This window comes from Pantherophis guttatus, chromosome 3 (assembly GCF_059756535.1).
Source record: "Pantherophis guttatus breed Tessera chromosome 3, ASM5975653v1, whole genome shotgun sequence".
In the NCBI taxonomy this organism is placed as follows: Eukaryota; Metazoa; Chordata; class Lepidosauria; order Squamata; family Colubridae; genus Pantherophis; species Pantherophis guttatus.
The window spans coordinates 171524892-171549985 of NC_142065.1; the positions used below are offsets into that span (position 1 = coordinate 171524892).

A 25094-nucleotide genomic window follows, 5' to 3' on the forward strand; every position below is an offset into this window, starting at 1 on the left:
TTTTCTATAAGTTGTTTTGGACATTTATATATTTCTTTTTTGTCTATTTTCCTCTTTTATGTATACTTACCAGCATGTGAACTTCAACATGTGAACTTCAATTCCCAGAATTCCCCAGCAAGAATGCTGGCTTGGGAATTCTGGGAGTTGAAATCCACACATCTTCAAGCTGCTAAATTTGAGGAACACTGAGACAGTTCAGTGAGTGCCATCTTATCAACTTTGTCATGTATATGTCTCTCTCCCCAATTTATAAGTAAGAGACAAATGTATTGTTATTATTTCTAACCCTGTCATTCAATTTTTCCAAATAGTCAAGATAGTCAAATTTTCAGAGACAATTTATTGCTTTTAAACTTTCTTGATTCCTTTCAAGACAACCAATGACACTATGAAAAAAAATGTCCTATCATGTTGCTTCCCATATTTTCCCCATTATTTGGACAGTAGCTGTTCAGTTAGCAAAATTATCTAAAATATTACCTATTTATAATTTATGAATTCTATATAATAGAGTTTTTTTTAAAAAGTTCTCATGTTTACCATATTTTCCATCTGGAAAAATCAAATTGCATTAAAAAGAAAAACTCTTAACCCAAGTCCAAACCTCACACAGCAAATTATATGAATGTAATTTGAATATAATTATTATTAATATGAACAAAGTATTTACCTCATCTTGTTGAGAATTTAATAGCTGCAGCTTCATATGCTTCATATAGGCCATTGTGATTGGCATATTATAATCAATCATGCTTGTCACCAATGTTGGAGGTTTTCCATTATCTGAAAGAATTAGAACATATCATATATCATGTGATAATTATAGGGTTCTATAAGCAAATTAATTGCAAACTAAGTGTTTAGAATATTTCCATTTTAGGAAAAATTAATCAGCAACTGCAACTTGATAAACTCCATGGGGATTATAAAAATTTCTTCACTACTACAAATTTTTACATGACAATAAAAATATATTGAGATATTTTAAATAGAAAGATTTGTAAGAGGTGCAATGAAAGCCCCATAATTAATTACATATGTATCATTTTTCTTCATAATAGAGTTCAAGGTAGCCTGCATAGGATTTCAGGCAGCCTCCTGTCTCACTAATCCTGACTTTAATTTCAGCAAGAAAGCTACATCCAGGATATGTAGTTAAATGACAATACATCCAGAAAGTGTGGCAGCACATTGCATGTATCTAGTTGTTGCCTTGTAAAAGGGCTTTTGTTATGCTTCCGCACATTTTAACAAAATATGCCCATATTGAATGATATCGGCTGTATGATTAGCACACAGAAAGGAGCATGTGCCATGCTATGTGAAGGCAAATATCATTCTACATTCTACATCTTCCTTTTTGTACACCTTCTGAAATACATTATGCAATGGCCTACTCAGATGTGTCAAACTCAAGGCCGGGGGGCCAGATCCTGCCCATGGGGTACTTACATTTGGCCCGTGGGGCCACCCTGGAAACAGTGAAGGACTAGCTCGTGGTGCTTCTGCCAGTTAAAGCGGGCTCTCGAGCTCTGTTTTCAGCTGGTGCGGCCTCCTGCAACCCTCTGCCAGTGAAAACAGAGGTCAGGAAGACCACACATGGCCCTCCGGAGCTCCATTTTCACTGGCAGAGGGTTGCAGGAGGCTGCAGCAGCCGAAAACAGAGCTCAGGAGCCTGTTTTCACTGGCAGAGCACTCGGGCCAACAGAGGCGCCTCCGACAGGAGTGATGTCAAGCTGGCTATGCCCACCCCGGCCCCCTCAGGTCAACCCTGATGCGGCCCTCAATGAAATCGAGTTTGACACCCCTAGTCTACATTGATCAAGGCTATGAGAGTGCCTGAGGTCCATATCTATGGCCATCTGGTGATGATATAACTTTGAAAGATATAACTTATTCAAAAGACCAAACAAAAGTGGAGGAGTGGCATTATACAAGAAGGAAGTGCATTCAGATATTGAGATCCAGAAATTTCAGTACCAAAGTCCAAGAAGATTTGGATAAAAACACAAGGCAGGAAACAAAGATGGTATTATTGAGGAGTGGGGAGACAACTGCTGTACACCATCAAGCTAGGCAGAACCTCCAGATACAGCACTCCTGGACTAGTTAAAAGAATTTTCAGGGATGACAGACATAGTAATAAAGGAAACTTCAACAACCCAGATATTTGTTGGAAAACCTGGTTCACCAAAACTGCAAGCTTCCTAAATTTCTCAGTAGTCTTGCTGATTATTTCATGTTTCAGAACACTGAAGACAAGAACAGGAGGATCAGGCCTCTTAGATAGGAATGGGATTTTTGGGGAGAAATGACCATATCATCTTTAGATTCAAGATACTGCAGAAAGAGAAACTGGGGCATAATAGTGCGCACAATATGTTTCAGAAAAGGCAATTCCAGAGAAGTAATATGGAGGATCCCATGGGAAAAAATTCTGAGATCCAAGATTATGTAAGAAAGTTGGGAATTTCTCAAAAACATATTACTAAAACTATAGTTACGGACCTTTTCAATGAGAAAAAAATGGACATTTTAGAAATTGCACAGCAGGCTTTTAGATGAACTGAGTGTTAGAAAGACATATTGAGGAAATGGAACGTGGATATAATCACCAAACAACTGAATCAGTAAGTAGCAAATAGCTACTGAAATGAAGTTGGAAGGCTAAAGTGCAGAAGTAACTTAGACTCACATGGGGAAGCTAAAAGAAACCAAAAGGCTTTTTTGGTATTGTAAATAGTGAAAGAAAGAAAAAGGAAGGCGTGAACCCATTAGTACAAGAAAATAATAGGATAGAATAGGATGGTAACAGGTGATGGAAAGAAGCAAGCATGATGGAGAGAACTCCTCATCTCTTACTTTGTTTTGATCTTCTCCCCAAAAGGGAACTGAGAAGGAGGGAGTGGCAACCAAGTTTTCAAGATTGTTGTCAAGACCCTCATGGCTGGCAACATAAGGAAGCAAAAACAATATAGATTTTTAATGCTAGTCTAAGATATGAAAATGGCAAGAATTGGTTCATAAACTCAGTAATATTACTTAAGGGAGTCTTTCACTGAATTGCCTCTTCTGAGATAAATACCAAATGTTTCATCTGCTGCTTTCCCACAATAATATAACGTGAATATGGATCTGAAAATTATCAAATACCAACACAATTGTTTTTGATAGGAAAGAGGAAGCGAACAATTACAAATTATAGTAACTGAATTAATTCCTATATTTTAATAGAATATTTATTAAATATAGGGAAATAAATAGAGAAATGTTAAGGTATGCAAATGCAAATAGAACAATAATGTGTAGTATGTGGCATAATGTAAGGCATGAGTGTTTGTAAAAAATGAGCATAAATGAATATCTATAGCAGCATGCTTCTTTTGGGAATTCAATATTTTATTAGTTTATAACTATAACAGCATGCTTCTGACCATTTTGTTAAATGGAATAAGAATTGGTTATGTTAAGAGAAACATAAAGTAATTTCAGTGCAGTGGAAAAATAATGTCTTATGAATGCTATGATTCAGCACCAAGGTGAATGACATCAAGAAAAGTGAATGGATAGCGAGCAAGAGATAGGCCAAGAATTATGCTTCAGTGGAGTTGAGATCCTCAAAAATAAAAGATGAAAGATCTGAAAACAAAATGCAATGAATGAACTGGTATGAACACAATGAAAGCCAGGATAATTTCCAAAGATAATGTAGGAGGTGACCAGGCTGAGCCCAAGGTGGGGTCAAATGCATCATCAGTCTGGAGTCTGGAATCCCTACACCCCTGAAAGAGATTTTGGAAGTCTGTTGATTGCTATCTGGTGTCAATGGGCCTTGACCATTAATAGATCAGATTCTTGCATGTAGATTGCTTGGAATAAACTTGCAGTGCTTTTGAACTCTACCTGGTTTCTTGCACATGATAGATATGGAAAGGTATAGTGAATTAGGGAAAACTAAATTTAACTATATTTTTTCTTATGACCCTTTCTGCATTTTAACCTTAAGAATTGAAGACCAGGTTAGAGGCAAATCATCATGGAGAACATCTGTGTCGCTAAGAATCAATAGCAACTCGATGGCATAAAATCAGTCAAACAATCAGGGTAACTAGCTGATCTGAGAAAATTGTCTCACTTTTGCCTCCCCTCAAAATTCTTATGTTTTCTATGAGATCTATGAGTTTCTCTCTCTGTGAGAAAGAACTTTCCTTCTACAATTCAAATGTAATTTAAGAGGACTTATTTATTTATATTTCATACTTAATGAAAGACTTCTATAGATGCATGGAGTCAGAGGAGAGAGAGCAGAGTTTTTCATTTCAGAATATGTTATTTATCTTTGACTTATATCTAACCTAGAATTTATCTGTACTTTAACCCATCCTAAATATTATCATTGACATTTCATTAGTTAGATTCAGACTGTACCATCCTCCAGGATCTCAGGACTGCATACCTTGCACTCACCAGATCCTTTTCCCCACTATCACAACACTGAAGGACGGGTTTAGCTGAAAAAAAATCATGCATTGAATTTTCACACATCATCTTATTATACCAATAGAGGATAGTTATTATGTAATATTTTAGAAAAACATTCTTTTACATACAAAGAAAATGAATGAAAACTATCATATCTTGGTGTAGTGGTTAAAGGGTTAGCCTAGAGAGCAGAAGACTGTGACTTCTAGTCCTGTCTGTACATGGGTGACCTTGGGCCAGTCATTTTCTCTCAGCCCTAGGAAGGAAGCAATGGCAAACCAGTTCTGGAAAATCTTGCCAAGAAAACTGCAAGGACTTGCCAAGAATTGGGCATGACTGAACAGAAGAAAAAAAAAATCTTGCCCTTATTGTGGCTATATAAGAGCAAAGGTTTGTATTACATATAACCGTTTCAGGGAATTCTGGAGACATACAACACAGTATATGCAGAAATGGGATGGTATGAATGTTTCAACCATTCTAGTGTACAATTTTTATGAGTCTTTACTTAAATCAGGAAAATATAAATGGACTATGAATAATATGCTTTACATCTCATTATTTGACACTAAACCTACCTTTATGATCAGCTCCATCTGGGTTTAAATGCATTCTCTTCTGGCACTCTGAGCAGCTCATTAGGAATCGTGTCACTGCTTCTCTTGGTAGAAAGGCATAGGTCTCTGAAATCTGAAATGAATGATGACATATAAGCATTATGATATAAGCTGAGGGTATGATTTAATGGAACCTATCATATTTCTAAATAAAATATATGATATCATAATTCCTGAAAATCCTATAAAGTATGCCTGAATACTAATTGAATTTCAAGCAATAGCAGTTTACTTGGTCTACCAAATAATGTTAATAAAATCATTTTTGCTTATGACAAAAAAATTGAGAAAATAATAAATGCTCAGATGATGTTTCCAAAATGTCTTTTGTTCGTATGCCCAAAATATGTGCATTTATCTGTTATAGTTCTGTTATTTTACCATTGTTTTCATTCTGTCCCCAATTTTGCCTTTTTATAATATTTTGTTAATTGTGTGTCAATTTTAGACAGTAGAAGATGCAGCTACTTTTAAAGTTACCACAGTGTCAGATGCCAGGTGTTCCACTGCACCTTTGTGGAAGTGAATCCACACCATTGAATAGATTTTAAATTAAGCAAAAAATATAACCTAGTGAAGTTATTTTTAATGCACAATGGTGAAAGGCTTTGCAGTTACCTTACTATGAGAATAACATGATAAATTCAGATGCATGAGCATTTAAATAAAGAATACAGATAACCTCATCCTTCCAGAAGATGCTCTGGATAAAAAAAGGGAAAATATAATTGCATCTCAATCTGTCATGATTAAAACCCAATATAGCAAAGAATTTTCCTTTTTTAGCTACAGAGCTGTGGTGATGCAGTAGTTAGAATACAGTATTGCAGGCTAATTCTGCTGACAACTGCCAGCAGTTCAGCAGTTCAACAGTTCAAATCTCACTGGCTCAAGGTTGATTCAGCTTTCCATTCTTCTCAGGTCAGTAAAATGAGAACCCAGATTATTGGGGACAATATTCTGACTCTGTAAACCGCTTAGAGAGTGCTGTAAAGCATTGTGAAGCCATGTATAAGTCTAAATGCTATTGCTATTGCTAGTTATTTCAACACGTTTCAATATAGATATTCATTCCAAACCATGATATCAAAATCCTCTAAACATTACAACAGAAGTACCTTCATTTTATATACACATCATAATATTCCATTGTACACTGTGCATAAGGGGCAGACCTAGTATCACAATATTAAGATATACTTGATCACTTTCCATCTTGCCTACCCCATGGATTGCTATGTACAGAAGCCCCTATCCAACATAGCCTTTAGTTCTACTTAGTTCTACTTTCAACAATAAACAATTATATTGGACACTGCCATGTTGCTGCCAGGCAGACTCAATCAGTATGTAACATTAAGAGTGAAAATAGTCTGTACACATTAGTTAACTTCACTAAGATATTCAAAAATTTAGTGCATTGAAATTAATGAAGCATTCTTGTGGATTCATTAGCAACCTGTATTTTGGGGAATGCTTCATTTATTTTAATCAAAAATTGTATTGAGTTCATAATTCATTCAGGTAGGATAGAATTTTATTTGGAAAACAAAAGAGTTAAACTGTGAAACTGATATACATTTCATACACTAGAACTTAATAGTATAATGCCTGGAGAAAACATTGGATTGCACAAAGGAGACTTAGTTTCAAGACCACCTTCAGCCATGGAGCAAACTGAGTGACTTTAGGCCAGTTACTTCAGCTTCTATCAACCTACATCACAGGGTATTTTTGTGGGGGGAAATAGGGGAGAGAGAACATATATTCTGCTGGAACTTTGGGCAGAAAGTAATCAATTTTCTCTGTATACTTGCATATTAAATACTTTTAGAAGTAACACCCATAATAACCCATTGGATCAGCATTTCAGAGATATTTTCTTACCTAAGCAGAGAAACAGAATGACTACAGGCAGGCAAAAAAATAAAAATAAAAAATCAGTGGATGTGGGAGCCCCCTATTCTTTCCTACTTCCCTTCCATCCCTTCTCCTCTTTCCTTTTTTTTTCCTCCCTCCCTTCTTCAGGCTCTTAAGTTACAAACTATCAAACAAGCATGAGAGTTTTAGTAGTATATAGATTAATATAGTTTGAATGATACCAAACAAGCCAAAAATAAATTGCCTCTATCTCCAATATGATTGTGTGTGAAAAGAGAAATCTGTCCCTTTCTTCAGACTAATGCAGAATTCTTGTGTGACATTCCTCTACATGCCACCTACATGCCACAATATAGCACATAGAATTGCAGCCCAGGATATGTGTTGCAAATACTGTTAGCAGTGTTATTCATCAGATGCAACAGAGATAAAACAAGGTTATGCCTCCATATTTCTTCTTTCTGTTTCTAGGCAACTTCCTTGCTGAACTCTAGTATGTCATGAAAGAAGCAGCATAGAGATATATGTATTTACTCTTTTTTAAAAAAGATGCTCTTCTGATTTACATAACCAGTGGTACAGTTACTGTATTATATACTGCACTAATATATTTCCAAACAATGCCCTTTCTAGTACATGACAAATGCTAAACATTTAGAGTAATATGACTGTGTTATTGTTATTAAATAATTGATGATTTAGAAAAAGATGACAAAGCATGTTTAATGTGATGTATACAAAGAAACATAGGCATACAATAGATGTAATTAATTATCATGCTGGAAACTATACTCAATGTACTCTTTTGGAGTAGGATTTTCATTGCATTTGAAATTTCATCCATTGAAGCATTCTTTTAAAAGGCTTGATTTTAGGCAAATTATTGGTCACTATTAGATAAGTTATACTAAAGCCTTGTTCTACTTGATTTCAGTATCACTTTTCTTTGTTCTCCTTCACCACTGTGCCTATTCACTCTGCTCAAGATATTTGGTATAAAAGAAATGGGGAAGAGGGGGAGGAGAATCTGCCTCTCTGGAAGTCCTCATTGTCATTGGCAGAGTAGAGGCTAATAAGTAATACATATGTTTCATATATGATTTTAAAATGTATAGATGCATTGCACAGTTTGATTTATTAATGGTATAGTTTTGCAGTTGGTCAAATTTTGGCAGCTAAAACATCTTTGAAATGGATTCATTCATGATAAAACTAATTTTAAACATAATGTATTTAAAACTGATAATATATGAAAAGGTTTTGTGGTTTGTTTATTTATTTATTTATTTTATTTTATTATTTATTTAGGCAAAGTCATCAGCTAAGGTCCCATGATATAAATAAAATAAAATCTTCCAATATAATGTATGCCTATGCTATAAAGAAATTACTTTAAAATAATGCACACACATAATACACACATACATACACAAGCATGGATAACCTGAAATGTAAAGCAATTCATTGCACAATATTACTTGTGAGAATTTGTCTTCAACATGTCATGTAGCCTACACAATGGCAGTTGTGTAACTGAACAAATTTGAAACAGCATCCATATGGTAGCTATTAAAATGTGTACAATTAAAATGAATATACTGATGACTTTTATCCTAAAAATTGTATATGTTTAGAAAATTCCAAATGAATTGTGTGTTTTCAAAAACTTATTTTATTCTCCACAATATTTAATTTCTCTTTAAATCAATGCCATAAATATCTTGAGAGAATTACCTTGGATAAAGCAGCTATAGTGATAGAAATTACAAAGAAAAAATCTCACAATGTGAATGAGCAGGTAACCAGGAAAAGTTCCAATGAAATTGAGTTTATCTTTGCATGATTGTGGAAGTGTTATTCCATTTTATAATAAATTATTTTTTTGTTGCTTTAAGAACTAGATTTAGTATGAAATCATTTTGAACTTGTCAAGTAAATTTTTGATATAGGTACTTTCTGATATAATGAAACAGGGAGCAGGCTGCTCACAACTTAGCTGCTGAAAGAGAAACTGTCTGTTAGCTAGGACAGATATTGTGCATTGCTTGATGTTGTGATAGCTGTCATACAATTTACTTGCCACATGTAGCGCCCATTAGTACTCCTGTATTTGACCACCAACTGCCCTACAGGCATAGCAGCTTTGACATGACAGGACATTGTCATTCATGTATACATCCAGGATTTTCCCTCAAGTGTTTTTCAATTTTATCCTCTACCTACTTGTTTACAAATGACCAGTGTCCCAAAACAAATTTGCCAGCTTTATAGTGCCACAAATTATTTATTATTTTTCAGAGTTGCAGAATCAGACCAATGATACTTAATTTGTTCACACATGCAGTTCAAGATAAATAAACATCCTAGCAAGCAAGATTATCCTGATATATAGATAATGGCATCATTAAAGTTGAAAATATTTATTTATCTTGTGTATATAATATTTAATAGTGAACCCAATATTTGCTCAGAAATAAGTTATATTGAGATTAATGAAGCTTTCTCATAGATACATGTAAGTAGCATTGCAACATTAGAAAAGTTACTTGATCTAATTCTTGCATTAAAAATTGAAGTAATCATTCATATTATTTCTCTGTGAGAGAAAGACATAAAATAAGAAATTAAGGAAATGGTAAATTAGCTGACTGAGAGAATTGATGGCAGAGAGAAAAAAAGAATGGACAAATTGGCTGACAAAAATCCTAAAATGATTAGTTAGCAGATAAAATAGAAAACAACATATTGAAAATTATTTGAATGTGACTTGATTGGGGCCAGGATCTGGGGAAATAATGACTAAATATGGGGAAGTGATTTCATTGAGACTTCTCTATACATTTTGGAAACTAAATTAATTATAAAGGAAATTATTTAATAATAATTTGGGGAAATTAATTGGATTACTTTTCTAACAAATGAATGAAACAAAGGAAAATTTATGTCACAGGACAAAACTGTAGATATAAGTAACCACTTTTTTGTTGCTAGGACCCAAAAATTATTTCTGTTTTTCATTTAGTTTCTTCATTAGTTTCTTGCTTTTAGCCTCACTAACTTATCTTCAGTCAAGTGGAGGCTATGCTATATGGACTGAAATGCTTACTGTGAAATTTGTAGGCAAAAACCTCCCCCCTTCAAGAGCCGCGGTGGCACGGTGGTTAGAATGCAGTACTGCAGGCTACTTCTGCTAACTGCTGGCTGCCTGCAATTTGGCAGTTCGAATCTCACCAGGCTTAAAATTGACTCACATCCTTCCGAGATCAGTAAAATGAGGACCCAGATTGTTAGGAGCAAATATGCCAACTCTGTAAACTGCTTAGAGAGGGCTGTAAAGCACTGTATATAGCGGTATATAAGTCTAAGTGCTATTGCTATTGCTATTCATTATTGTATGACAAATTAGTTCAGGTTTTTCTACTTCAGCAATCAGACTTTCATAAAACGTATGTTTCACAACTATAGAAATTATTTTATGAAACATTTTCTCAAAATGGCAGATGTACCTCTTAGTTCCTAAACATTCTGAACACTTGATGATATACTTGATTCTACAGAGGGATGGAATAGGAAAAGTGAAAGGTTGTAAAGACTGTGATGATATTTCTTCTTTATATATTCAATGCATTTTTACGTAATAAGAATATTTATCATGTTATTTTATAATGAATGATACTGGTTTGGTTCCAAGATTACTCTACTAGCTTACACAAAAAAATATTTTTATGTTCAAAAAATCTTACAACAAACTTTTAATTATTGTATTGAATATTGCTTAATTCTAAAGTCTCCACAGCTTCAGTCTAATGACTCCAATAAATTCCTAGAAGAATCAGCTGCTCACCCTTTCTCTGAATTGCTAAAGTAAAAAAAAAGGAGGGGTATATAAGGGCCCGCTGCCTTGTGGTTCTGTGATGTTTTAAAGTCCTTTTTAAAGAGTTTTACACGTAGAAATTTTGCATCATGTAAGGCACCAAATCAAATCGGGTGTTTTCAAATAGCTTTGGAGAAATTTAAGGGTTATTCAGAGAATGAATTTACTTTTTGATTTTGCAAATTCTTGCACACCACTGAAATTTTCTTTCCATATGTGAACAAAGCTGAGGATGAGGGCTGAGTACAGTGTTTCTCAGACTATGTTCTGAGTAGGCAGTCAATGAGTTTGATTACATCTGTAAAATCATGCTTGTCAGAACACTATCAGAAGAGTGAGCATATGTGTGCCACACTCATGTGATATAATTTCTTTAGATGAGTTGAGTTGGAGGAAAGACGGATGAGAAACGTGGTATACTCTCCTGTTCTTTTTACAACCTGATTTGCTCTTTCTTGTATTACTTTCTTTTCACTAAAACTATACTGTTTTATTTTCATTATTTCTTAACTCTCAGTTTATTCATCTGATCTGTAATATAGTCAATGACAGTCTCTGTATTCCAATCTGTCTGCAACTGTTCGGGTCATTCAGTCTCTTGATTATTTGATTTCTCCTAATGGTAATTTATTTCTTAAGTCTCTCAATTTTCCCCCCAAATAAAAAATAAACAACCAGTTTTGTTTCATTCAGGTACCCTGTTTCCCCCAAAATAAGACATCCCCTGATAATAAGCCCAATCAGGTTTTTGAGTGCATGGCAATAAGGCCAAGCGCTTATTTCAGGGTTCAGAAAATTATAAGACAGGGTCTTATTTTCGGGAAAACACAGTATTTGTCTGTCCTGACTACGCTCTAAGTGAATTTTCATTGCATAGATAGATCTTGGGGGTTTTCAGTTATATGATTGTGTATAATAAAGGCTTTTTATATTATATTGTATTATATATGCAAGTATTAATATATACACCTCCATTTTTTAAATTAACAGGCAGCCCATAATTCTCGGAAAATGTTAACCCTGCCAAAGAGCTACAGTATATCAATAGGCTCTTTAGTGCAAAAAAATCAAGTCATAGGCTTTTTTATTTTTAATAAAGCTTATGAGGTCTGTAAGGGGTGTGCGTAAGTACACCAACATGCCTACTGTCCCTGTCCTATTGTCCCCATTTATTCGTATCTATTTCCTGTATTCATAATCATGTTTATACTTATATCTGTTATCTTATACATGTTTGACAAATAAATAAATAATAATAATAATAATTTTTGAAATAGTTTTTGCAAAGAAGTTGAAGAAGTTTGGGGCCAATTCAATAATTTTCCTTAAAATTATTTCACATTTTTATTATATAAAGTCTTGAAGTTATTTGTCTTAAACTTTCATCATTAATGTTTTGGAAATAATAATCTATCATCTCTGTTATGTTATCTCAATGAAAAATCAAAAGACATGTTAATGTTCCGTATTAGTTCAGTGGTCAATTTGTTATTGAATTAATCTCAAATTCATTGAAACTGAATTTTGTTCCTTTTATATCTCTAAAACTCAAATTGAATATTGCTTTCTTCAATTTGGAACTTGTTTGATTCATACATAACTATTAACAATGCCCAACTGTAATGTAAAAGTACATTATTTGACTAAAAGATGAATTAGATAGGTAGAGGAGGACTTAAGAAGGCATGTTTGTGACTGGAGAAATAAAACTGGGGTTTCAAACTGGAAAGCTGGTTCACTATGAAAGTAATAAAGACAGCCCACATTAAAATTAAAATACTGTTAAGAATAAAGTGATTCAAACTTTAAAAAAAATATAAATTTATAATGTTTCCTGAAGATTTTAGTAGATACCTACTAAAATTATTGGGGAACATTTTCATTTACTATTTTATCCAAGATAAATGCCGACTTGCGACACCCAGGGGGAGAGCCTTCTCTGTGGGGGCACCAGCCCTCTGGAATGAGCTGTCCCTAGAGCTTCGTCTTAGCCCTGATCTGCGTATTTTTCACCGCGCCCTTAAGACCCTTTTGTTCCAGCAAGCCGGACTGGCCTAGTACGAATTTTAAAATGGGTGTATGTGTGTTTTAATTCGCGGGCCAAATTTTTATATTCGATTTTAATTGGTTTTAAATTTTATAAATCTATGTGTTTTAATATGGCTGTACAACGCCCTGAGTCCTTCAGGAGAAGGGCGGTATAGAAATCTAATAAACTTGAAACTATTAATATAGTATATTAATATATGGTATAGTATATTAATATATATATTAATATGCATAAGTAATATTTACAGTACCATATATCACAGAAGTGAGTACAGCCCCTCACATTTTGTAAATATTTAAGTATATCTTTTCATGTGACAACACGGAAGAAATGACACTTGACTACAATGTAAAGTAGTGAGTATACAGCTTGTATAACAGTGTAAATGTGCTGTCCCCTCAAAATAACGCAACACACAGCCATCAATGTCTAAACTGCTGGTAACAAAAATGAGTATACCCCTAAGGATAACATAACTTATCAAGCATTTTATAAATAAAATGTTAAAAACAAAAGAATCAGCTTGATAAGTAGGACACAGAATATATATACAACTTGATTTCTCTAGCAGTTAGAGGAAAATAAGTATGAAAGATTATTTAAATATACTGCTGAATTGGTTCTGATCTATCTGATCAACATGGGTCCTATTATATCTTACTTTATTATAATTCAAATAATTTGTACACTATTGGCACAATATAATATCTGCATTCTTTCTTCACTTGGAATCCAAATATATTAAAGCACATCTCAGCTTATTAATGCAAGTCAGCATAGATCCATGTAGGGATAAAATGGTTTGATTGAAAGATAATTGACAAATATGCCTTATTTATCTTGGATAAAAAATAGCAATATACCGTTCCTCTTTGTGTAAGATTATTTACTTACTGCTTTATAGGTTCTTTTTTGTCCAGCATGTTTTCTGATTTGCTCTCCATTTGGTCCTGTTTCCACGTGCATGGAGTAGATTATATCAAAGAAATCTTCAACAACAGCTACCTGTCTTAATGACAGCTTTTCATCTACCCCAATTCCATCCTAAGAAGAAATGACAGGAAACACAAAATGAATTCATAAATTACTAGAAAACATACCTTATGGCCACAGTAAATTGTAGATATTGACACTGTTATCTAAAGATCATATACCAATTAACAGTTAAATCAATGATACTAATATTATCACTACACAATAAATGTAGATGTATATAGGATTCTAAGTTATGGTTTATATTTAATTGGAATAGAAGCAGTCAAAAACTGATTCAAAATTGCATTTTAATTAGAAGAATTGATTTGGTTTGAACAGAATTTGTGAATGAGTTCAATAGATTTCTATGTGTGCATATATATATATGCACTCACACACACACATCGTACACACACAGACACATACATGTATGTGTATGTGTTTAAGATTTCTACTGAATCTTAAAACAAGGTCTGGTTTCACCAAAATCATGTTTATGGATCCATTAGGATAATTGGAACATTTTATTTACTATCCCTTTGAATTGGCTGACTACTGCTTTTTACAGGTAGTCCTTGACTTACAATCATTTGCTTAGTGATCATTTTAAGTTACAACAGCACTGAAAAAAAGTGAGTTAGTAATAGAAAAGAAAAATGTGGTGGGGTGTTGGTACTGCATTAGCTCTAGCTGATTTAGCTGTGTAAACCTCTTGCAAATGTGTGAGGACAACTGCATAAATATTTGACCCAGTACTTGACAAATAACATATTTAGCAATGGTGAGGCCTCAGGTAAAATGCTGGCTCACATCCAAAGAGCATTAGACATCTGTGAAATCTTAAACATAAATATTCAGGAATAAATCCACTTATGTTCAGTTGGATGTATTATTCTGTTAATAGTTATAGAAATTCAGCCAGTCAGATTAATACAATTAGATTCAGTTAACTTAAATGCTGCCACTTGAATGGAATTTACACATGGTTCACTTCAGTGGACTGGGACTAATACTGTGCTTAGTCTGATCTGCTGAATCTGGAAAGCGCACCTGAGTGGGTGGAGGAAGAGCCTTACTGCAGAATACTGAATATATTCTCTGTCTTGATCTTGTGTAATGCTGATGTGATACCGTGTTTTTTGTTTTGTTTTGCTGGCACATTTATGTTGCACACCATACAGTTGCTATAAATCTATAGGTGCTTTGCTGACTGGGGAATTCGGGAGTTTGAAGTCACCGATCTGAAAGTGGGCATGGTCGTGAAACATCGGCCTAGAATATTTGTCACGTTTCTTACTGTAACCTTCAATTGAGCCTGTTGTGGTTGGAAAAAATTGTCTTATTTGCTCTTATTTTTCTTGCTCATTAAAGACATTTTTTTTCTTTGCATTATACTTAAGGCTTTTTTCTGCTAGGGGTTTTTTGTTAGATGACAGAAAGGAGGCTTCTTATTACTTCATCTTCTATAGTATTCTCTGTGGCTATGTTGGAACTGAGCGGAAATTGGTGACATACAGCTCCTCCTCTCCTTCCTCCTCTTCATCTTCTTCATTAGAAGGGACAGGAACAGTGGTCGGTTGCTACTGGTTCGCTCCGGATTGGGAGAACTGGTAGCGGCGGGAGGCTCTGCCCACCTGCCTGGATGCTTCTGTGCATGCGCAGAAGCGTTATGCGCGCACGCCACGAGCGAACCCGTAGCAACGGGTTTTGAAACCCAGCCCTGGACAGGAAGTATGATTGGAAGGTACATGTAAATCAGTACTTCATATGGTGTTGCAAGTTTTTCCTCTTTTCTTTCACATCACAGTGTGGAAGGGATTGGTGATATCACAAAAAGTTGACAATGTTCTTCTAAAAATGCTTGGGATGCTTCCTGTCATCAATGGCTGGGAATTTGTTAAAAATAAATTTAACCCTTCACTGTCATCATGCCTTGCCAGAATCATTACAAAATTTAACATAGAAAATTTTACAAAATCCCCAACTCTGCTTCATTTGTGTGAAGTAAATATGACCACTAAGTCAGTACATTTCTTCAGTTACATCAATATAGCTTATATTGGCTGGCAAAACATCTCCAAAATTTCTGTCTTGAATCTTCCCTAATGCTACTTGGAGATTGAATTTATCAACCATGACACTGAATTATATATTTTTCTTTAAGAAGCCTCTTTCCTTGATGTTATTATAAAATTGCATCTTCAGCAAGACAGAACAATACCCATGAATAGGGCTACAAGATTTACAAAGCAAAAATCTGAATGACAGCAAAGAGAAATAGAAACTTTATCTCTTTTTCGTTATTTAATGCCTTTCCATATTTATATAACCCTATCTTTGAGGAAAACAAATATATCTCAAACTACAAATCACTCATTTATCAAAGTCATATCACAGCAGCAATATATTCAGTAAGTTATAGGAGCACGGTGACCAAGCAGTTAAGATGCTGGGCTTGTCAACTGGAAGGTCAGCAGTTTGAGTCCTAAGTACCACATGACGGAGTGAGCTTCCTTTACTTGCCCCAGCTCCTGCCAACCTAGCAGTTCGAAAGCATGTAAATGCAAAAAGATAAGTAAGTACCACTTCAGTGGAAAGGTAATAGTATTCTGTGCACCTTTGGCATATAGTCATGCCAGTCACATGACCACAGAACAACACTTTGACTGTGAATAGGAAATGAGCATTGCCTTTTAGAATTGGGCACAACTGGCAGGGGAAACATTTTTATCTTCAGTCAGTTAGCCACAAAAATTAGTACATTGCACATACAAAGAGGGTCTCCTCAGGGTGCCATCAGTCAAACAGTGTCGACTGGCGGCCCCCAGGGGGAGAGCCTTCTCTGTGGGGGCACCCGCCCTCTGGAACGAGCTACCCTCAGGGATACAACTGATCCCGGACCTCCGTACTTTCCGCTGGGCCCTGAAGACTTTTCTATTTCAGCAAGCCGGGCTGGCTTAAAATTTTTAACTGGTTAATTTTATGGGTAAGGGGTTTTAAATTGGGGAAGCCAAATTGATTTAATTATGTTTTAAATTATTTTAATTTTCATATTGTATGTATTTTAATCTTGGCTGTTCACCGCCCTGAGTCCTTCGGGAGAAGGGCGGTATAAAAATTTTAATAATAATAATAATAATAATAATAATAATAATAATAATAATATTGCAAATATTTTCTTTGTAGTAGAAAATATTAAGTCACAGACTGTTACAAAAGGGAAAATACCAATGATCAGTAATTTCTACATTTTTCATAATTAATGCTACAAACACATAATTATCCAGAACACATGGCTTTAAAGCCATTCTCATATCAAATAATTTAAAAAAAATAACTTCTCAAAACTCTACAGCCATTGCCATTGTGTATTTTTAGAATCCTGATAATCTTCCAGAAAGCCTAAATCTGGGGAAGCCATTGAAGTTAGGAGCTCATTAAATGGTTGTTTTAAGAATAGACTGCACTCTTTCTCTCTTTTTGTTATTATAATTTTGTAACTGTTTTTAATTTGTTTTAATGGTTGAATAATATGGATTTTTACTTTTGATTTTAACTTTGCATGTCACCTAGAGTCACATGTAAGTAAGAAAGGTGGCTATATAAATTAAATAAACAAATGTTTTTATATGTGCATCTGCAGCAAACATGGTTGAAATGTGTGTACAGGGGAGCCTTTAAGGACTACTTGTAAGATAGTTAGCCCTGCATTCAGTATTTAGTATTCATATTATACCCATGTAAGGCCAACTGATACCATAAGTAAAACCAAACAATATTGTCCCCAGCTCTTCTATTACTGAACTGACAAGACATTTACACTCAGTGTGTTGAAAACTAAAGTCAGGTATAACAATGAAAGAGTTAAGAGCATGACAGCTCCCCACTCCTTCCATTGATGCCATATGTATGTGCTTATTTTGCTTAATGTTTAATCCAGGGCTTGCTACAGGCCGTGCACTGGCTTCCACTTGGACTCAGGATACATTAAAGAGCCGTGGTGGCACAATGGTTAGAATGCAGTACTGTAGGCTAATTCACTGCTCACTCCAGGAGTATGATTCTGAACAGCTCAAGGTTGACTCAGCCTTGTCTTTCTGAGGTTGGTAAAATGAGGATCTGGATTGTTGGGGACAATATGCTGTATGCAGTATTGCTTTTGCTATTCCAAAATGTTGGTTGTGTTGTATAAAGCCATTTATACTTTAGATCTGGGTATTGCAAGAGTTACTCCAATCAGATCTTTTCTGACCTACAAGGTCAGTGATGGTGAATGCCGAAAAGGGGGCATTTTGTGTGTTCTTGTCAAGGCCGCGACCAGGAAGAGGAGCTGCCCAGGGGGCATGCGTGCACCGGATAAGGTACTTCTGGTTTCCAGTGCGCGCATGCACACTGACCAGCAAGTCTTCCGGTTTTTGGCACGCATGTGTCAATCAGCTGGCCAGCATGCATGCTCACGCTGGAAAACAGAAGACCAGCTCTTCCAGTTTCCGGCACTGCCACATGCACAAAGGCCAGCTGATCATCGCATGCGCATGCAGGCCAGAAACCTGGAAGAGGAATGGGCGATGCTGCGCGTGCCAGGCGACATGGCTCCATGTGCCACTTCGGGCATGCGTGCCATAGGTTCGCCATCATGGTACTAGGTCATCAAAAGAGAAGCTACTCTTAATTACCTACTTTTAAGGAAGTAAAAGAAGGTAACACCTGAAAATGTTACTTTAGAACAGTCTACCTGTGGAGATCAATAGGCCCTTTTCTTGTTTGCAGTCAGGAAGATGCTGAATGAGAAACTGTCTATAGAGCATTCTAGTGAGACTTTATTATTTGATAAACTTTTAAGATTTTCTTTTCTTTTGTTTATTTTTATAGTAAATGATTTAATTGTGTTTATATTATGTAAACCGCTGAAAGATTATACTGATTGCAGCATGATATAAATGCTATAAATACATCTATTTAGGAATTTTTGTCTCCTCTCAAACTGACTTGGGATAAACTTCTTTGATTACAATCACAGTTATAACATTGTTTTTGTAGAGGCTATAAAATCATCAGTCTTAACTATAACAAAATATAATGAAGCAAACAAGTACAAATAAAATTATAAGCACTTCCATAAACTGAATTACTAATGTAGCTCAGGGTGGAAATGAGGGGTCTTTGGTGCTCTCTGAGCTTGCTTGTTTTCTTGCAGATGTTTTATTATCCAAATTAGGTAACATCATGGTGCTAGACTAGCATTGATGATGTTACGTAGTTTGGGTAATGAAATGTCTGCAAGAAAACAAACAAGCTCAAAGAGCACCAAGGACCCCTCATAAGTTGAATTCTCAAAGCAAAAGTGACAATATGCACAAACATAAACAGAATGTATTATCAATTGTAACAGTATTTTAAATTTAAGGGGAGGGGGTACCTAAGGAATTCTTCCTTCCATTTACCTCCAATTTCAGTATTACATTAGAGGCCATTCATTTTTATGTTCTGGGAATATATAAAAAGCAAGGCATAATCTACTAGATATTATATTCTTCCCAATGGTGCTAAGTAAAGGAATTATGAAATCTTCTAAGCAATACCTATTCAGAAGAAGCAAAATTGTCTAATAAAAAATCTTGGATTTTATCAGATGTACCTTAACACAAGATATCTTGAGAGATGTTATATAAATAAAATTATGGATAGAATAACTTCTCAATCTTTTTTTAGCTATGAGTTAACGTATCTAGAGAAGTTGGCAATGGGTACCCACAGAAGAAATGGAGAACAAATATTGAAATATGTGTGTAATGATGATGAGACAAATGAAGTTTTTAACAGTACTTGTAATAGATATAAAAATGCAAGAATGTAAGGGCATCATTTGTATGATGATGTTATTCCTCATACATCATCATTTTGGTGTCACAAAATAATGATGTATGTTGTACAAACACTGCAAGGATGGCTTTTTTATTTGTGACCTGAAGTGACATCTTCTGCTTAAAAACAGAAGAAATTGTAAGGTTCAAGAAATGGGCAGTGATGTTAGTATTCTGTCCAAATGTCTGCTTTCAAGATTTCCTCTGAGAGGGTGTCATGTTCATAATCCCCCTATGGTTTCTTAAGTCAGACAGTAAAGCACAGGTCAAACACACATTTCCTTCTAGCCAATTAGATTCATCCCAAATGCTGCCCTTTTTGGATTCCAATTGTTCTCCCAGACCTGTAAAAAGGAAATTCAGTATTAGCTAGAGTTTCCCAGATCTGGGACAATCATTAAGGAGATGAACCAATAAGTACCATAATAACCCCTTCTCTTCTGCAGTGTGATGTACCCTAAATTAATATTTCAGAAAAATTAACATTTTAGGGGAAATGTTACTAAATAAAAGCACAAATGCTTTTTTTTTTGCAGAGAACCATTAAAACAAATAAAAAATTAAAAGCAGTGCTTACAATAAAAAGAATCTGCAGAAAATTGTTCATATTTCTATTTCTATATACATATTCTCACTCCCAAATCATTTAATTTGTTCTAAAATAATCAGTTTATGAGAAGATAAACACCAATTTATACAGTTGTCACAGAGAAGACCTCAGGCTAATACACAGCTTCTCTCCCCTAGTTCAGCAATAAATTATATTTAAATTACGGCACATGCTTTGAATCCTTGTTTCTATCTCAATTTTTTCATTCAAATCTAGGCGATAGATAGATAGATAGATAGATAGATAGATAGATAGATAGATAGATAGATAGACAGACAACAATAGATAGATAGATAAAGAGAGAGAGAGAGAGAGAGAGAGAGAGAGAGAGAGAATCAAATATGATTCATAGTTTGTTAGCTATCATACTTCTAAATAGCAGAATTTATTTGATTCTCTTTCTGTTTCAGTTTAGACTGTGCTAGAGGGATTAATCCTATAATGTCAAAGTAGATGATCTAATCATCTCCATCTATGATTTTGCAATGCAGCAGCTGTACAACAGCTTGTTGTAAACAGGTTCATTGTCTCCACACTGTTCCCAGTGGACAACTGCCTCTTTCCTAAAACCACAGCTATAACAAACTATTAATTGTCACTGGGGCTAGCAGTCTCAGGGAAAGCAAAGGGCAGTTCACAAGGTCCACCACTTCTGTATCCCCTACAGCCAATGCTACAGGCAGATCTGTCATTCTGAATTACCTTTTGTTTATTTTGTACCCCTTTGTTTATGCCAGTAACAAGAAACAATTTTGATAGCCTCGCAGTTGAATAGGATTGAAGTAATGAACAATAATTATTTACAAATTATAGTACAACCAAATATAATACTTCTGGTTGACATGGAAGAAAAAAAAATCAGGATCGAATAACACATCCACTAGCCCTCCTTCAAAAGATCAGAATTTGCTTCTATTGGGGGAAAAAACCACGTAAGAAAACTTAAATAGCTTAGCTTCAGGTTATCTATGGAACACCTTCCCAATACAAAGCAATTTATCTATTAAGATGCTTGAGAGAGGCTCTTCCCTGTGTCCCACATCTTAAAATGTGTTTCATAGAGATATGAAGAAAGCCTATGGCTATGCTATCATCTACAAGGGGCTTGATTTGATTTAGCCAGTTGGGTGACCTTGGGCCAGTCACTCTCTCTTAGCCCAACTCATCAGTTGTTGTAGTAGGAGGAAGGTGTGTGGGATATGCTCACTGCCTTGAGTTACATGGAAAAGTAATAAATATGGAATATAAATAAATAAACAACAAACTTGGCACTGAAATGAAAAAAGTGTATACCAAGTGAACCTGACTCAGAAGGAAGTCCCAAAATGTATGTAAATTATGATAGCTAGGACATTCAAAGTAGAACTTTCTACAATCTTAGATTCATATACAAAAGATTGTAGAATAGAGATATGAGGTTGAAAGAAGAATTCTCAACCCTCCTATAGCCAATCCATTATAGAAGTATTGGCATCATGATAAATACATATATTTGTAGAAATAAAAAATATTCATTAGTTCTCATGAACATTCACCAGATGGAATTCAGAATCACAAAACAAAACTACTGCTTTTAAATTTCAATTCATAAGGAAATGACTGAAGTATTTTTAGTATACGATGCTGAAAAACTCCCTTAATTGTGGCTTATTAGCTGATATTCAGAGAAATCTCTTTTAAAAACTGTGCAGATTCTTATTTAAATCAAAGTAAGGAAAAGTGTTAAGTAGAGGAAGGGACAATATGCATCTTCAATTTTTTAAAAGAGCCAGTGAGGTATACTGCTACTGAAAATACAGTTACATTTCTGTTTATATCTATTATTTGTGGATATCAATTCATCCAAAAAACAAACTCCAACAGTAGTAATAGAATGTAAGAAATATCAAATTCTAAACATGCAAGAATAGACTTTGTCACGTGGCATTACATGATTAATGGCTATTATAGTTCATTTCTAATTTTATTTTGAAATGTTCAGCCGATCTAATTGAATAATATGAGAGGTTTTTCTTTCTTTTGTTAACCTACAGATTATCTCCAGTAGAGGGAGTTGTATATTTCTTCTGGAATTTCAAGAAGTGTTCATGTTTATTTTCTGTCATTGTGATGAAAATCCAAAGATGAACAAGGAAAATATTTCAATGATGTATATTAAATGTATATAGCAAGAAGAATTGATGGCAGGTGGACCAAGGCAGTTATACTATGGATCCCACTTGATAAAAAGGGTCCACAAAAGAGACCTAAAACAAGATGGATCTATGACATCAGCAAGTATTGCGGGCCCAACTGGCAAAAGAAAGCTCAGGACTGTATTGGTTGGAAACATGCAGAAGAGGCCTTCATCCTGCAGTGAATAGACGATCACTAAAAATGAATGAATGAATGTATATTAAAATGTCACAGTATAAAACATGTAAATTAATATTGTTGCTGCTACTGCTGAGGTTTTTCTCCCCCCATATTCTGCTGATGCTAGAAATTTTAGTAAAGCCACACCATATGGAATCAGTCTCCCTATAGAACAAGCTGATTATTATATTAGTAATCTCTCTATTGACTGACATGATTAGTCTGCTATCAGATAGAACCATCAGGTATCAGTACTTGCCTTCCTTGCATTTATTGACAGCTGTTGCTTGGCAGAACTCCAAGTCTGATCAAAACTTTAATCAGTAATTTTTTAGACTTCATTCCACATATACATAATTATCCATGTCCTGTTACTTTCCGATTCAATATCGCAATATTTTGTATATGGATCTACTTCTGAAGACTGCACAACAATTTAATTAGTGCAAAATGCAGGATTCATTTTCTATTTTATTGTCTTTGGATCACATTTTTTTGTTTCAGGTTTATTGGCTTTTAGTTTATTTCTAGCCACTGTTCAAAATACTAATTTATGAAATGCAATATATGAATATAAGTTGTTAAAAGGTTTGGGCCCAGGTATTAAAGAACTGGCTTTCTCTCATATAAGCCTGCCTGTCAACAGTATTTATCTTTTGCAGTCTTAAATGTTCGGAGATCCACCATCAAGAGATATACATTTGCCTGAGGCCTCTATACTATAACTCCCAACTGTAGAACGGTCTCTCAAGAGATGTTAGATTGGCCTCCTTTGCTGATGGTTTTTAGACAAGTTGTCAAAGTATTTGACCTATTTCAGATCCTACTTGCTGTTCATTTGTCTTTGTAACTGTCATATAATAAGTCTTTTTTTAAAAAAAAAATCTTAATATTGAAGGTAAAGGACTGGGAATCTTTTAAAAGCTTCACATCTGAATTCAAGTACATCTACAAATGAAATAATAATTGGACATTCAATATAGATTAACAAGCTAATTAACTATTTTAATGATATAAAAGACAATAATGTAAGCCATCATAATAGCATTTTAAGTCTCTGCAGTACTTATTAAAGAACAGCAAGGAGACCAGACTGTATTCTATCCCTTGCAAAGCACTTCATGACAGAAATGACGAATTTGCCTCATCATCCATTCTGTGCCCCTCAGATTCCTTCTCTGACAATTCCTCTAACTTTCTGGAAATGTCAGAAGAAGGAAATTCTGGTGGAGGCATGATGAGAAAAAAAATGTCTTCTTGAAGAGCAGAGACTATGATTGTGGCAAAGTCCAAAGAATCAGTGAGGAGACTGGTTGTGATGACTCCCCCGGACGCTTCCACAAATACCTCTCCAGATGTAAGTTAAGAGGAAGATGAACCAGTTCCAGGCACATCAGAAAAGGGGAGTTGGTCAATGGCTCCAAGCAGCCACCTGAGACTGATTTGGCTGAAGCACAGCTGTAGCAGGACAGCCCTGCGGCTTCAGGTGGGGAAAGCACACAGTTGCAGCCAGTCAGTGATGAGAAAGAGGAACTGCCTTCTGCACCTGATCCAAGAACATGTAGGGCAGAGAAAAGAAAGGAACAGCGAAGGTCAGCCCAATTATTTGCAAGGAGGCAGCCTTGCCCCTCTTGATGGGCTGCACCAGAAGCTGGCTATTTAGCATAGCAGACAGATGGTGATGATGCTGAGAACAATGTATTTGTTTCCTTGCTGTGTGTTCTTCCCTTGAACTCCAGATCATGCCTCTTCAGCTGTGGCTTTGCCCTGCCTTGCCTTATGGCCTTGCTTTTGCCCTGAGGGTTTACCTTTGCATGTGGACTTGCCTTGTGAAGTTGCCTTTGTCTTGCTTTGCCTTGTTGATTTGCCTTTGCCTTGGAAACTTGATTTTTCCTAGTGGCCTGGACTCACCTTTGCCTTGAGGGCTAGTATTGGCTTCATTTGAGTAACCTGTGGAGCTCATTGGAGTTGAGCTTGTGCTGACACAGGGAATTGCTGGGGAATTCCAATTCAGGCTCAGAAGCCTTAATAAAGACTCCTTACACCTGCACCTGTAGTGTGTGCATGTGTGTGTGCATACGCGCGCGGGACAGCACACTGGTTCCTCACAGCCTCTATGGATAAGTACTCTGGACACCTGCTCCATACAGCTGCTTTCAAAACAGCTGCTCCTTATGAGGAGACCACAGTATAGCAGTTTCCAGCAGGTCTGGGAGACAATGGCATAATCATCAACCTTCCAACTATGGCCAGTGTCTATTAAAGTTTGCTAACCCCATTTCCAATCCCCTCTGGAATGGTGAAACTTTTACTATAAGATTTTGGAATTAACTATTAAAATAAATAGCTTTTGTGAAAACCAGAATTTTGACTAATACAAATC

At 35.3% G+C, this 25094-nt stretch overlaps 1 protein-coding gene across 4 annotated transcripts in view; it reads right to left on the reverse strand.

Annotated features, from left to right (window-relative positions):
- Positions 1-25094, reverse strand: part of NOL4 (nucleolar protein 4) — a 135977-nt gene that overhangs the window by 74644 nt on the left and 36239 nt on the right. For all 4 annotated transcript variants that reach the window (XM_034429707.3, XM_034429706.3, XM_034429708.2 and 1 more), the window contains exons 2-4: positions 13802-13951; positions 5064-5175; positions 674-786 (exon numbers count right to left, since the gene is read on the reverse strand). In XM_034429707.3, the coding sequence (XP_034285598.1) occupies positions 674-786; positions 5064-5175; positions 13802-13951 (375 nt within the window). The remainder of the gene's footprint in view (positions 1-673; positions 787-5063; positions 5176-13801; positions 13952-25094) is intronic.